Source organism: Limanda limanda, chromosome 21 (assembly GCF_963576545.1).
Source record: "Limanda limanda chromosome 21, fLimLim1.1, whole genome shotgun sequence".
In the NCBI taxonomy this organism is placed as follows: Eukaryota; Metazoa; Chordata; class Actinopteri; order Pleuronectiformes; family Pleuronectidae; genus Limanda; species Limanda limanda.
The window spans coordinates 6542186-6558618 of NC_083656.1; the positions used below are offsets into that span (position 1 = coordinate 6542186).

General features: G+C 41.7%; 1 protein-coding gene across 1 annotated transcript in view; it reads left to right on the forward strand.

Annotated features, from left to right (window-relative positions):
* The window catches only part of LOC133028213 (protocadherin-15-like), a 119436-nt gene that overhangs the window by 70705 nt on the left and 32298 nt on the right, over nt 1-16433 (forward strand). Inside the window, exons 26-28 of the mRNA XM_061095406.1 lie at nt 319-431; nt 13510-13619; nt 14096-14236. Coding sequence (XP_060951389.1) covers nt 319-431; nt 13510-13619; nt 14096-14236 — 364 coding nt within the window. The remainder of the gene's footprint in view (nt 1-318; nt 432-13509; nt 13620-14095; nt 14237-16433) is intronic.

Genomic DNA, 16433 nt, shown 5'->3' on the forward strand with positions numbered 1-16433 from the left:
AAGAGAAGCTAAGCAGGAACAAATAAGCTCACCCGTGGGATACACACTCATCCTCATCCTGCTCTGCTGTTCCCTTGCAAATTAAACGATTTCAGATGATGGGGAAACCAAAAATTTGCAGACATTAATTTGCAACCTCTTATTGGTCGTGCTGGTGCAGTCATTAGCCGAGTAGATACACTTGGCTACTCCCACCGCTACAGGTTTCGGGCTGTTCTCTTTATAAAGAGAAAAGTTAACAGCCCGAGACGGTTGTGTTACATGTTGTTTTGACTGTTTTTAATTGTGTGTGTGTGTCTGTGTGTGTGTGTCTGACAGCTGGTGGTGGTGGCCTACGACGATGGCGAGCCTGTGAAGGAGAACACGACTCTGGTGGAGATCACAGTCCTCCAGCCCTCCGTCATTCCTGTGTTCACCCAGGAAGAATACAGGTAGGATTACAACTTCAGCTGTGGTTTTTGTGACAACAGCTGTTCTGTTCTTATTGGTTGTGAAAGTTAGAACAACAGATAATAACATTCTCAGAGGGACTGTTCAATCACTGGGGGAAGAAAACACACATTTTACAGCTACTGTTTATAGATTGTTGTAGAAATACCCTTTATTTTCACTTAAAGGTGTCTGGAACTGACATTTCCTTTATTATTACTCACAGTAATTTGAACAGTACACAAGTTATCCTATTAAGATGCAGTATACTTAAAAAAAATCATAGAGTCACACACCCATGCTAGTGTTTACATGAATCTAACAAATGGTAATTCCATCATCCATCAGACAAACCCAGAGAGTTTATGGTCACATGTTGCGTGAGCAGCAATCATGTGGAGTCAGAGAGAAACATTGATCTGAATTTCACACACACGAGCGAAACATCAATAAAATCATCTTGATATTTGGGTGTTGCCCAGTAGCTCATGCAGACATATACAGAAGAAGTGTCTTTCATCTACTTAATTAATGATTGGGATTAATATTAGTCTTAATTTAATATGGAGAAGGTTTATCGTTCAAAGCCCAGAGTCTATCAAAGCAAAGAGCTCTTCATGCTTCTACAGTATTTCAGTGGAAAGTGTTAAACTTATAGAGTCTTGCAAAATCAAACTCCAGAGCAGCGTCTGACAGGTTCTACAGCTCTTACGTTCACAGACAATATCACAGAAGGTGCTTAGTGTGAACAGCAGGATTTATGTGTGCTTCTGAAATTCACTTTCCGTTTCCTCTCAAATCGTGTGCTTTAGTGTAATGAGATCCCAGAAAAGACTCAAAAATAAAACGCATGAACTTTGGCAAGTTTTTAATTAACCGACTGTAAGTTCCATTCAAAACAAATAAGTAGCATAGTGTCAGACACTTTCCACCTTCTGCTGGAAACTCATTAGCAGAAACAAACACTCACCCACCAGTGATATGTAGATCATAAACCAGCAGGAGACAGGAAGTCTGTGGGTTCTTGTGTTGTGGCAAATAACAACGATACGTTAGCTGTGAGAAAACCTTTCTCTTTTACTGTGTGATAAGACTGAGTAGATGAAATGAGGGATTTAATTAATGCAACAACAGCAATGCTAAACATAACCATATTAATTGACCTGAACTAATGTAAAAGGCATCAATGAGGGAGCCGCTCCTTGTAATTGGTGGCCTGGTGGATGCAAAAATATCCTCTGACTTCTTATGTAGGCAGAAGTGTATTTTCAAGTGTTTATGAAAGATTAGATTGAAATGCTGATGCTTTTCTTCAACCTGAAACAGAAATATTTCCTATGTTTCTAGCTGCATTGTGGTTCTACAGAAGCTCTTAAAAGAAACAGTAAAGCTGCTTTCAGACGTGCACAAGCTCCAGATATTCTCCTGAAACTTTCCAGTGTGAAAACACAAATGTCCGAGTCAGTTGCTCTGGCTGTTTTCTGGAACTTTACATTAATGCAACAGACACAAACAAGAAAACAAATATCTCAGAATGAGGAAGAGGTGACATTTCCTCACGTGTGAAAAGCAAACCTCGGAAAATATCCAGACAATATTCTGGACCTTTTCCAGAGCTCACGTCTGAAAACGATGCGGAGCAGTGATATAGTTTTGTGGGAGCACCTGCTACACCCCCACTCGTCTGTAGTGAACTCTCCATAAACCCGACGGTCACACACTACAAACCCAACCAACATTAATAAACTACTCTCTCACCTCATTTGCAGACACGGCGACACACCTTTACTCTCCAGTCATCATTATAACTCTCCCGGCTGCTGCTTGTTTTATGGGGTCGTGGGGTCGCCTCAGGTTTTCTCTTCTGTGATTGGCCGGGCAGACATCGGGGGTGGTGCGAGGTCAAATGTGAAATTGTCCAATCTCTCCCAATCATCTCTCTCATTCTGTGTCTTGATCTGTCTTTGAACAAGTTAATCTTTTTTTATTTTCCTACTTATCTTTCTTTCTTGATGTGGTTTATTTTCTACAATACCACAACTTTTGTCATGTCTGTTGTTTTTCCATTTGCTTGATTGTTTCGTCATTTGTCAGACATCAGATTCTTATTAACGCGGTTTATCCAAATTTTTCAAAATGTCTGCTTTGCTCAAGGCCGTGCCCCTTTTGTGCCGTATTGTCCGAGAGAGGGATGGCGTTCGTTTGTGCCTCACTTTTATATTCTCTCCTCTTGTCTGTTGTTTTAAATGCAGAGTATGCGTTTAATATTTCACTTTAACCCGGCAGACACACTGCTCTGCCGTGCATCGGGTAAAAACCAGCTACAAGAACCAGCTACAAGAACCATCTGCCTCTGCCACAACCCAACAGTCTATATTCAATTCAACAACCTTTATTTCAGATTTTATAGAAGAGATTTACAGGTGTTTACCTCCAGGTGCTCCGAGCTCTTTACTCGCACGCCCGAGCACAACCTGCTCTAAGCTAACGGGCTTGTTTGTGAGCAAGCGACTACGGGTTTCAATACCCACATTTTTTTTACCTCTTTACAGACGAGATTTTAAGATGTCAAGGTTCGTCTTTTCACGCGCGGCAGGAAAATAAAGCTGCTGTCTATTTTTAGGAAAAGTGTTAGAGGCAAGAGAGAGAGAGAGAGAGATATGTCAGCCAGCCATATAATATTGCATTTATGAATATGTAACACAGCCTCCAGCTACAAGTGTGCGTGTGTGCGTCTGAGTAGAGCGCACTATTTGGAAATCTTTGTGTGTTTGTATTTTTGTATTTGTTAATGAACACACAGTTCATATTAATATATGCATGCAGACATTTTTCTGTTTGTGTACTGTTAATGTCCCTGTCTGTGTGTATTTTTCTTGTGTCTCTTTGCATGTGTGCGTCATATTTTGACAGAAAGACAGAGGGAGAGGGTTTTTTCTTTTCTTCTATTTCCTTGTTGTATTCCCACAGAGCGCAGCCCAGCAGCTTTAGATTAATTATCCAGCCTCCATTTAATAAAAGCTAATCATTGTGCCCGTGTGGGTTTTAAGAGCTTACTAATGCAGCTGCGTGATTTTGTGTGATTTTTAACAGACTCGACTTGTAGCCATGACTGAGGCTGAATTAGTGATATTGATTCCTGCAATGAACGAGTGGAGGTGAAGCAAGGGAGTCTTTGGAGCCTTTTTTTGGCATTTACTGCTTCACTAATTCAATAACACAAATTCCAAATGTCTTTTTAAATCCGATTATTGTTTGGTTATCTCCACATATGTAAACGCTACTTTATAAAGGGGAAAATAGATTTAAAGCTCATTTATGCTGAAAAAAGACGACTTTTCCGTACTCTGCCTCCGTTCTGTCCATACATGTTCACGTCTTCTGAAAGCTGAGGACACTGGTATAACCCACAAAGTCTTGGTGCTGCAGAACAAACCCTTATAAGGAAATATTTCATTTTGATCAATGTATTAAATGCTATAAAAAGCTAAATTAAACCCAACAGATGTTTTTATGCAGAGTGGATTGTATTGACACCAGAGCTCTTAAGGATATGTTTTCAAATCATGCTTGGCACGTAGCATTTTTACTATTCTCATGTAGTATAATGTGAAGTTTGAAGGAGGAAGTGTGTTCAGCAGCAGCAGCAGCAGCAGTGTGCGATCTGAGCAGAATGTCTCTCTCACTGTAGGCCCGGCCCTGCACCTGCACCATCAGTATGCAGTCAGTGTCACATACACATGAATAGTTATCAGCCCCCAGTGGCAATTATCAGCATGAGTCTAAGTGAGCAGAAAGAAAATATTGCCTTCTCAAAGATTATTGAAATCTACAAACCCCTCCCGCCTCTGCTTGTGCATGTTTATGTTTAATGTGTCCGCGCATGTTTGTGATTGTGTATCTGTGAATGTAGGTGTCTGCCCCCCCCTGGCTGTTTCCCAACCCCCACTGTCAAAATGCCTAAAAGCCTGATACGTGTTTTAATAAATCTAATTAGAAGGTGGTGAGAGAGTTTATAGCCGAACACTTCCAAACATCAAAGCTTCGTTTTTAATCAAGAAATTCTTTGATGAAAGACACCAACATGTTGCTTTGTCTTGCGTCATTACCGCGATAGAGACATCACACCACACCAAAGCATGTGGATGAATGAGGTTGTATCTGCAGTGATGTACAGTACATGCTCTGTTAGAGAAGGCAGCCCCCCCCCCCTCCTGGTCTCTCCATCTTGACATTGTTAAACCGCAGAGAACCTAAGACACACAATGGTCTCATCAGTCGTCAGGACTGTGTTAATGTTTCACATGCGTGGGAAAACAACAATTAAGCCGTTTTGCAGACGTGACCACAGGGAGAATCGGGAGAATTGGCTACGGAGTTTACCCAGAGTCTGACTTCCACACAGCGGGGGGTTCTCTGCACAGACGCGTTCACAACAGCAGCAAATCCTCTGCATTATTCAGGCGAGAGGTGGAGCAGCCGGGTGAAGTAGACAGAAGCTACTGAGCCTCTCACTCTGATATTTGCGTTCACACTTGCACCTCCGCCGGAGAAAATACAGAGAATCTACGAGTCCAGTGCAGCTTAAGACTGCTGACTCAGCACCTTATATGGCTGTAGTGTGAAACAGCCAAGAACACAGGAGCAACCAGGATAGAACCTTGAGGTGCTCCATCTATTTTCCACCCCAGAAAAATCCTCAAGTTTATTCAAAGTAACCAGACTTTTAATTTTTGTGTATTTTAATATCATCATATCATCTTTGTCCGTCTCCGCTGGAACTTCCAGGATGAACAACTTGGGATGAAGGAAAAACAGACTTCAAGTTTTTTACATATAACTGTTTGTAAAGATCACTTGTAAAGGATCATAATTATTTATGGTCACCTTATCCCTGACCATCATTTAATTTATAATATGTGCAGGTACACATATAGAGTCAGTCTTCTTTGAGATTTCCCCCTTTCGGATGCTGGATCTAAATAATATTTTTCTCTACTTTTCACATCTGCCCTCTTTTTGTTCCTTCCTTCCTGACGTACTGTCAGTTTGTGAAGCCAACACTTTCCCTCTTTCATCTGTTGGAAACCATCTTCTTTCAAATTAAACCTCCTTTTCTGCCAGAACTAATAAAGTCCCAGAAGCCCTCAGACATCTCGATTACGAGATAAATACGTCTTCGCGCCAACGTGCGTCAAAACAAGAACGGCCGATGTGCGTTTCTGTGAATCTGCTAAATGTCTAAACCGTTCAGGTTACTTTGTGTTGTTGGAGCACACAAACAGTCAAGTACACATGGAATGCTCCTGGCAATGTTACAACCGTGACAACGAACAGCAAACAACCACGGTGTTGTGGTTATAAAAATACTTTCAGCCGGGAGACGGAGAGAGAGAGAGAGGAGGAGGAGTGAGGTGTAGAAGAGCGAAAGAACAGCAGATAAGGAAAGTAGAGGAGGGAGAGGACACGGGAAATACTACAGGGAAAGTTCCACGTAGAGAAAGTGTCAACAGGCAGATCAACATACAAACATAAAGGTCTTTAGGGTGACAGACGGGCGGACAGACTATAGAAGATCGAGGCAAACAAGCAGAGAAAGAGGTTAAGACTCGAGCAGGGAAGCAGATGGACACTCAAACATTCAGTCAGACTGATACTGGCACCATGAGCGTCCTGCTGGCCTGATGGATCGACATGTTCCGAGTCAGCAGTCAGTCAGGTGGACGGACGTCTCAGCACAGGTTTCCGTTGCTGACCAACCTCTCGGCTCTTTAATTGTTGCTGCTGTGTGTGAGTCTTCTTCACTCCACTCTTCTCATTTTAATTGGGGGGACTTGACGTGGATGATGGGCGACAGAAGGCGACAGAGTCTTTATCCAGCAGATTTTCAGTAACAGCTCAACGGTACAAAGTATTCTAACCTTCTAAATACCACCCAATCTTGAGCGATACTTTTATTTAAGTGTTTTAGCTTCAGATGAAATTTTAGCTAATCTCTATGAGCAGCTGAACAATGAAAAGGTCGGTAGACGTTGCATTTCAGCCCCTGTTCTGCCTCTTTTGCTCTCAAATTCACATGCGGAATCTATTTATAGAGATTAAATACCACATGGGCACTAAAGCTGCAGCGGGTGACGGCTCTGTCAGATCAAACTGCATACAAGCATGCGTGGGTTGTGTCTGATAAATAATAAACCTCTCACAAAAAGCATTTGGGGCTCTTTTGTGGTTTAGGTTCATGCAGCTGTTTTCCGCAGGTTGGCATAACCTCAAACCAAGGTCATCTCTTTCACAGACAGTTTACATTGTGTTTAGAATCCAATTTCCAAATCCAACAGATCGAAGAAAGAAATAAACTCACTTCGATCAGAACTTTTGCTGACGGTGTTACACAACATACATTGTGTTGCTCTGAAAGGTCGACTACTGATAAGTCCTGTGCTGGAGCTTGAAATTACCTTGATCTCTAGTCGGTAAAGAAGAGCCACAGAGCAGCGTGACCACAGACACGGGGAAGAAACGTTATGATTCGTAGTGTGTTTACAAGGCAGCTCATTGCTGAGCCTAAATGTAGATGTTACTTCCCAGATCCTCCGATGAGATGTGTTGTTTGTTCCCGTTTCAATGCACAGTGTGTTGTACTGCTCCTGTCTGCTGGGCCTCCGCTGTCACACTTACTCATTCATTCATTTTTCTCCACGTCACTTAATGCTGGTCTCCCTCCGAAGCTTCGATGAAAAATGTCTACATAAGATGGATATATATATATACTGTTGCATTACCTGACAGAGCAAATTTGCAGGTTTTCATACTCGCACAGACAAGTAAGACTTAATTAATAAAATACTGAAAAAGTTCAGAACAGCCACAAACCAAACGCAGACCGCTTGTGAGACAAATTCTCCCTTGCAGATATTGAATGAGTCATTTGGTTTCCCTGCCAGCGACAGCCAGGTGCTGGAGGAAATGGGTTTATCTTGTTGTGCATCTTTGTGCCCGGTTCTTATGAACTTGAAACTTCAAGAACGCCTGGAGAGAATTTCTTCAAACTAATTACAAGCGCTCAGTTGCACATAAGAATGAAATGATTAGTAATTGGATTGTCAAAGGTTGAGGTCACTGTGTCTTTGTGAATGCGACATTTCAGGAACTCAAATTTGGTACAAATGTTCACTTGGACTCACAAATGAACTGATTCGATTGAGGAGTCTGAAACTGCAGTTACTTTTTATGACGAGAGCATCGAGTGGGAAACATTAAGTGTCGGTCTTCACCTGAAGTAGTCACATTGTCTCTGAGACACGAGTAAACACTTCAAGTAATACTCATGTATCTTCAGCTGGATGAAGGCCTCACTCCCGACACTTGGAGTCCATTATTCACTTGTAATCCAATTTGAAAAAAATCTACAGAAAGTCTCGCGCTGCTCTGTGAGTCATATTTTCTTTGTACCAGTATCTCGAGGTTGTTATACTTCCAGTTGAAAACTATTAAAGATAGAGTGAGAACAGGGACATGAAAATGTGGAGAAATAAAGGCTGTGACGCTCGCTGGGTGAACACGGCAAAGACAAAATCTGTTCAAGGGAAACAGAGGAACACCAGAGAGAGTGATGGACAGAACACTGGAGAGACGTAGTGTGTGTGAAGCAACGTGGCAGAAAGGAGGGAACGCAAAAACGGCTTTTGATTGTGCAGACAGTGTTGAGCAGAAATATGAAAGAGAGGAAAAAATGTATTTGCTTACATGTCCTGACGACTGTAATAACGACAGCAACATTGGCTCATTTCCAGACTATTTTAACTAAGGCATCTGCTCTTATGTAAAATTAAAACTAATCTACATCTAAACCTCGTTTTTATGGATGCTGGTGCTGTAGAACACCTGCCTCATCAGAAAACTGTTTGGATTCCGACCAGCTTGGCTCCACAAGCTCTTTAAATTTGCAGGAGCAACTGTTACCGAGCTGCAGGACGCCTGCAGAGGTGATTACTCCCGGCAGTTAGACGCCTCGCTCACCGCTCGCCTAATGAAAATCCTACAGTCAATTAGCAAACCTCTGGAAAGGGAGAGGAGAGGGAGGCAGGTAGGTCCAGTGGAATCAGTGAAAGATCAGTGTCTCCGGCTGCTGACCACAAGCTGTGATGATATATAGGGTGATATATACACTTTATATATCACTACCTATTCTGTCTTTCCTTTTTTACTATTTCATTTTCGCCATAGATTCATTCCGGGACCGACTTCCTTCCATCTCTTGTGTCTGTTTGACAGTTTCCTTTCTGCAGTGTGGCCGTTCTACTCAGCTGATGGGACATGATCTGACCAAGATTTAGATTTTAATTTAGGAATTTAGGATTCTGCCAGATCAGCTGCCATTTGAGGAAATCAGTTTGAGGATTCTCAAGTCTGACAGTCAACCGGATGGATGACTTGGTTTTTGTATTTGTTTATTTTTTTTTGTGTGTGAGGTTTTCTTTTAGTTCCCTCAACCAAGGTAATGTTTTTCACTCTTTCCCGTTTCATGGTTGATATATATATGTTTGTTTGATCGTTCGCAAGATTAAGCAAATACAAAACTTGGTGGATGGATGCGGTACACGTCAGGGAACAACCCTTTACTACCCTTTATTTTCATGCACAACTGGATCAGGTGGTGTTCCCATGAGTTCCCACTCTTCAATATTAGGACATTAGGCTTTTTTTGGTCATTTACACTGATTTCCTAGCGAATAATTCATTGGTTTTAAAGGAAAAAATAAATCAGGCATTCTTAGGAGACTAATATCAATGAGTGTGGGACATTTGGTGCAGCATGATTGAATTTAAGGGGACTCTTGGGCATAGGTATGTGCCGTGAGTTTTAATCTAGTCTTAATCGGTTTTAATCTGATTTTCAACCCTCAAAAGGTCTATTCTTTAATTGTAAAATCCTATTATAAGATTAGATAAGATTAGATCGTTTTTTTACAGGGTTTGGAAAACAGCAGTCACAATGCTGTGATACAAATACACCTGAATAAGCTGAAAATCAAACCACATTGTGCTCATGCCCCTTTATCTATCAGTCTATGTTCTTTTGTTCCTGATTTCCATTCCAAGTGACCTTGCACAAAGTAACTACAGTAATCTGTCAACAGGAAGAACCTGAGGTTCATGTAGCATACAGGGTTAATTGTACAGTGTACGTCAAAGCTGAGGTAACAATGGAAATAGTCTCTTAATGTTAGCTGATAGGATTTGACCTATTTGATTGCTGTCTTCCAGGCACAGCCTCCTTCTCTGAGTACAGTGTGTCACAGCGTAGATCACACATGGCTGTCATGTCAGAAAGAAAGACTTCACAAGCAGGCGGTGGCAGAGCCCAATAAAACCAGAGCAGTGTTCGGCAAAAAAAGGAAGGATGTTGTAGTTTTGTGCAGACGAGGAGACGGAGAGAGCGCCAGAGATTAAAAGAAGTGACAGAATCGTAGTAAGAGAAAGGAAGGGATGAGAACGAGTGGAGCGTGTGAGGAGGGAGAGACAGGATGATGACAAAGGAGGAAAATGACGTCTCGTGAAGACACGGAGCTGAATGAAACCGGTTATAACACAAATGAGAGAGACCAATGAATGACAGCGGCTATAAGACAAAGAGCCAGAGAGAGGAGGATATTGGTGCCAACATTTATCACCGTCGTCATTATTCTGTCTCTCCCTTCACAAGCTACAACTCTGAGAACCCTCTCACAGCCCTGTTAAGATTGAGTCTATGTGTGAGTGTGTGTGTGTGTGTGTGTGTGTGGATGTGTGTCTGTGTGTGTGTGTGCGTGCCGTCAACTCACACTGTTTTTCAATTGACTCAAGGTTAATCTTTCATGAGCTTTAGGGTTAATATTTTAAGGTTAATGGTAGAACTATGATGACATTTCAGTTGGAATCAGCCTCTGGAGAATTTAATAAGAGACGACACGATGTGTTCACAGCAGTTGCAGTGGAAGTTTGTGTGTGTTTGTGTGCGTTTCCGTTGTTATCAGTGTCCGCCCAGCTTGTTGTAGTTAGGACGGCAATGATTATGTGGAGCCAGGGGGGGGACAGGGTATTGACAATGTGTGTGTCTGTGTGTGTAGGTGTGTTTTTATCTGTACTACATGTCCTATACACGTGCAGTCTTCTGTGTATGTGTGTTTGACCTATCTATAAGTAATTGAGTGTCCACCGGTATGATTGTACAGTACTGTATGTGTGGACATGGTACTGAAGTGTGTGTGTGGGTGTGTGTGTGTGTGTGTGTGTGTGTGTGTGTGTGTGTGTGTGTGTGTGTGTGTGCGTGTGTGGCATTCTCTCCTCTGTGCTCCTTCACCCTGTCAAGGATCCATTGTGGAGAAGGAGGATGGAGGAATGGATAACAATTGGGTTTGAGGTCTGCTGGGATGTTCACTGGAAGCTGCAGCCTGAGGGGAAGGAGGGAGGAGGGTGGGGGGGGTTAGGGAAAGATGGAGAAAGGAGAAGATTTGGCTGAAGGTGGAGGAGGGACGAAACGTGATCGGCCGTGAATGGAGTCAGTGTACATGGGAAATAAAATGGAGAGAAACAGAGAATTTTAATTTGAGATAAAGAGGAAGAGGGAATATCATAGCGAGAGGAGGGCGATGCAATTACTTCATGTTTCCAAGTTATTGCATTTCTACAAAACATGGACAGATTTATTAATGGAGCTTGTGTGAGCTGCTGCTGCAGAATCATTATCTGGTACAACACGGGCACTTACATGTTGACTTCATGAAGCTTCCTCTCATGAGTCGTAACCTAATATTTGTCTTTGCACTGATTGCAACAGAAAACAAAACCTTGAGCAGCTGAGTGGGTTTAGTACCGACCATGAAAATATGACGCCACATGTTTGAATCCCGCCCACAACCATTGTGAGCCCGTCCTCGCTTCTCTTATTTCACATCAACTTGTTCGTTAATAACCAGGATGAGACTGCACAGTACACAGAGTTTACGCTCCCTACACTGGCTACCAGTGGCTGCCCGCATCCGGTTCAAAACACTAGTACTCGCATACCATGCTGTAAACAGATCAGGTCCAGTTTACATCCAGGACATGGTCAAACATTACACACCAGCACGTTCACTCCGCTCTGCTTCAGCTAAACGACTCGTTGCTCCTCCACTGCGAGCTAAACACTCATCAAAATCACGACTGTTTGCTGTCCTATCTCCTAAATGGTGGAATGAGCTCCCACTCGACATCCGGACATCTGAAAGTTTACACATCTTTCGCCGAAAACTAAAAACACACCTCTTCCGACTGTACCTTGAATAAAAAAATAAAAAAAATAAAAATAAAAAAACTAACCACTTTTGAAACTAACACTTTGGTAGCACTAAAATGGCACTTACTTATAGCACTTTGTAGTTTTGCTTTATTTCGAAGAAATTTTACTGTCTTGATTCTTGTTGTTCTTGGTTTCTACCCTCAGGGTTGAATGCACTTATTGTAAGTCGCTTTGGATAAAAGCGTCAGCTAAATGAAATGTAATAATGTAATGTAATTGTAGCAATTTTATATTTCACAATGAAAAAAGCACTCTCGTAAATGATTTAAATTGATGGCAGCGTTTATTCAAGTCAAATACCGGCTGCTATGACAACTTAATTTCCCTTCGGGGATGAATAAAGTACTCTATCTATCTATCTATCTATCTAAACCTTTTAGTAAAAACGATCTATTTGATATATAGAGGGCGACTAAAACTGAATCACTCAACACAGTGTTTTATTAATAGAAGTTTTTTTTACATATTTTCTTGGAGCAGAGCTGTGGTTAGAGAATCTACTGCCAGGGCTGGAAGTTACACTCACACACGTGCACACTCAGCCAGTTGGTAGCCCTTGTTATTTTGCTCAGCCAGCTGTGACAGTTGGTCTAATGGACTGGACTGGGTTTGAGACTGGGCAGATTTTTTAAGAAAATCAAGGAAAATCTCAGCAGCACATTGACCAAGAGGCAGCTGGACAATAACAAACCCTTGCCCAGGTTCCTTTGTGAAAGCTATTGAGTTATTTTCCTGTCTTCCCAGTTTAAATCTTATTTTCCCTATAGAAAACTAAAAAAAAAACTACTGGCCAAGATAAAAGTATCATTGAGAGAAGTTTAATGCAACTCCTTTCTTGAAGTATGTGAAGTTTTTCATCTAATCCATTCTCTCTTTTCCACAGCACATACATAGGGCTGTTATTTCAGGACCATGGAGAGCTCTGTTTGTTGTGTGGTGTGATTTATTCATTAGATTTGAACGTCAAAGAACACAAACAACTTACAATAGTTACGACACAACAATTCAGGAATAACTAACCAGTGGAATTAATGAACTGCTGAGAGGGAATTCTTTAAAATAAGACGGTGTAAAAGTAAATCAGTCTGATCTTTGACTCTACTTATTAGATTATGATTATTGAACTAGTTTCTCAGATTTAAGTGAGGTACAAAGTAGCTCTCACTATTTTCAGCCTTTTCCTTAAACCTACTCAACACTGATGAAATTGCTTTGTATCTTTCGTCTTAAAAATCAGTTCATGTTTGTTCGTTGTTAAGAATCAACCTGGAGAAACCTCGAGAAACATTTCTTTGCAGCATTAGCAGCCCATTAGCTGTGAGCAGAGGTTGCTTTGTGTCAGACTGTCATTCAGCTTCCTACAAAGAACAGTCAGAGATCAGCAGAGCCTTGTGTTCAGAGCTCTGTAGTGAATTACTTCCTTATCAGAATTAAAAGGTTGTTTTTCTGCAGCAAAAAAATGTTATCTTCTAACACTTCTCAGGTTCCTATCTGAAATATCCCTCTAAGTTTTACACTCTTGACTTGTGAACACTTCTTAAATATATTTAACATTTGGGGGTAAAGTCGAGGTAGAAAAAGCAGTCAGCGTGAAGTGCTATAAAAAAAAAAAATTGGACGTGCTTGATAGATTTAACTCACAGTTGTATTTAACTTGCCAAATTGCAGTGGACCCTCCTGAGGAGGTGGGCCCACAGCCTCCGTGTGCATATTTAATTTCCCTATCAGTTGATATTGATTGACTGATCCGTTCCCAGGTTTGCACCAGTGAGCGAGGAGGCTGATGTTGGGACTCCGGTGGGATTCATTGTGGCAGCTGCTGTCAATCAAACTATGGTGTACTCCATCATTGAAGGCAACGAGGGAGGTGAGTAAACCCAGAGCTGTTTATATGCAGAGCTGCAGCGCTGTGGCTTCACTTCCTGGCTGTGACTGCTGATAAAGTTGCTGCTGAGTTTCGACGATTAGGTTATGAGCCTTTGACTGCGATTGTCACCCGGCAAAATAACCACTCACTTTCTAGTCGCACGATGTGGACGTTTTGTCGCTTTTTACATCTTTCGTCTGATTAAAGAATCTCCAGCTCTGTTAATAACTGCCAGTAATAGGTTTCAGGTTATGTTGCTTTTTCTGCTTCCTCCAATTCACCTTGTAAACGTGTCTCTGCTCAACCTCCCTGTCACTCTGTTACACTAACGTATCCTCTTACTATGCAACTGGTATATACAAGAAAGTAAAGAATCACTGCCTCCCTCTTTGACCTTCCTCTTTGTGTCTTTCATCCTCACATGTCCTCACCCCTGCTCCGTCTCTCTTTACCTCTCCGTCTCCCGGGCTCTGCAGGGGTGTTCGCATTAAACGAAACAACGGGAGTGATTTCCACCGCCAAGCCTCTGGACTACGAGGCCAATTCCAGCTTCGTTCTAAAGGTGGAGGCCGACTCCATGAGGGTGGTGTCCTCCAACCTGCGAGCCCCGTCCAAGAGTAAGTGAGCGCCCGTCGGGTTTGAACTCTCCTCCCCCGAGAGGCCACGACTGGCATCGGGTTGCGTCACCGCAGTTTTGCTCTAATCACACACACGCACACAGACACACACACACACACATTGACGGATTAGAAAAACAACAGTGCACTACCCACTACGTGATATTAGAATAGTATTGCCTCAGGCTTCAGCTTTCTATGCACGCTCTGTTTCTCCGTTTCTCTCTCTCTCTCTCTCTCTCTCTCTCTCTCTCTCTCTCTCTCTCTCTCTCTCTCTCTCTCTCTCTCTCTCTCTCTCTCTCTCTCTCTATCTCTCTCTCTCTCTCTCTCTCTCTCTCTCCACTTTTACTTTATACAAGTTCTCTGAAAGTGTTTCTCGTCTTTTCAGCTGAATGTCTTGTATGATACATTATATTTGACCTTGGTTGGTGTTGTTACCTTTCAAACTGCGACTCCTCTCTCAGCTCTCTTTCCAACCACATGTTTTTGTTTTAAGCTCTTTGCCTTTCCTCACTTGAAAAGACGTGTCTCAGATGCATCGTCATTATGCAAATATGTCAGTGCCAATTAAAATTCCTACAAAATTTGCTTTATCAAAATATGTACAAAGAGTAAGTTGACTTATTTTATCCTTATGTAATATATGCCTTATTAGATTGTTCCATACCACTGCAGAAATATAGACAGATGGACATATATAGACATATTCCTCTTTCTTTTTTCTTTTAAACTGAACCTGTGATAAACTCGTGTCTTTTCTTTTTTCTCTTGTTTTCTTCCTGTGAATCAGTCTCTTAGTTTCAATTAATCCAATACATGTATTTGTTCACAGTTTTAATTGTTGTTATATCCAAAGTGACAATGTCTCTAATTAGCCTTAACTCTTTCTCTTCTCTCTTCCCGCCTCTTCTTTCCACTGCTCATCTTCCGCTCTGTTTGCTCTTTCTTCCGTTCAAAACATTTCTGCATTCTTCTTTCCTGACGCTCGGCTTCCCGGGTTTCTCCTTTCTTCTTTAATTACAGTGTTTTACAATATGCTTCTCTCATTTCATCCATCAGCCATTTGATTCGAAACATTCTGAAGGGATTAAAACTGCAAATCATTGTAGTGATTAGCAAATCTCCCTCAATTCTATTTGGTGATGCATTTTAATCAGGCAGCAAATCAATAGGATTCAAACAATGTGTTAATCCAGTTTCTAACTCAAGTGAAGGTTGGAATTGTGAACAGACATTTCAGGATGGCGTCTCCGGGACGGCTGCTGTAGATAAGCAGATTAACGTCTGCATCTGCTGGTTTGTTTGTGTTTTTCTCTTGACGTGCCAATGGTGTTTTTGTTTTCCGTTTGTTTGTCTCGGAGTAAAAAACTTGAGCGGTTCACAATCCGGGGATTTGTTCTTTCTTTCCGACATGTGATCCTTTTTCTTTATTGTGTCACAGTTTCCCCGTCGCTGCGATTCAAAACTCTGTTATAGGCCAGATTAAGAGAGTGAGTGGGAGTCACTCCCAGTTCGTATGAATGACAGACGCTCATATTCGAGCAGCGCTTTGTCTTATTCTGAATAAGATAAACACGTTTTAATTACAGCAGTAATTACATTTTGCTGTAGTTTGTTGCTTTGCGGCTTCGACGGCTCCACCTTCTCCTTTTGTAACAAAAACAATCAAATCGACCAAATTCCGACAAATTTTCGCCATTTCCGACCTTTTTTTAGCATCAAATGAGTAATTCTGACCAAACTTATCTGAAAACTTGAACATCGGTGAGATGATTTTAATATGACTGTGCATGTCCCATTCACTTACATGAGAGAGGCGGGGTTTATGACCTATACTGCAGATCTAGATGATTTGGCTTCCCTTTTGTGCAGCTGTCATGTCGTCCATCTGTCTCACAGTCAGTCGTCCAATTGGAAACTCTACAGTCCAACTGAGGCAACATTTGAACATAAATCTTGGCCAAGACGTTAGTTTTTGATGGCTCAACTTGGAAAGGGCAGTCGATCTGTTGACAGCAATATTGTCAATATTTATGAACTGTGACATTTTAATCTGGCGTCTTCCTCAAACATTCAACGGGACATTATTTTCATGAGGCTCATTTTCACGCAGTGAGTGAAACAAACAAGTCTTCAGTCATTAGTCACTCTGACAACCCACCTTTTTGATCAGCATGTAAACTTTTATAGTTCTGTT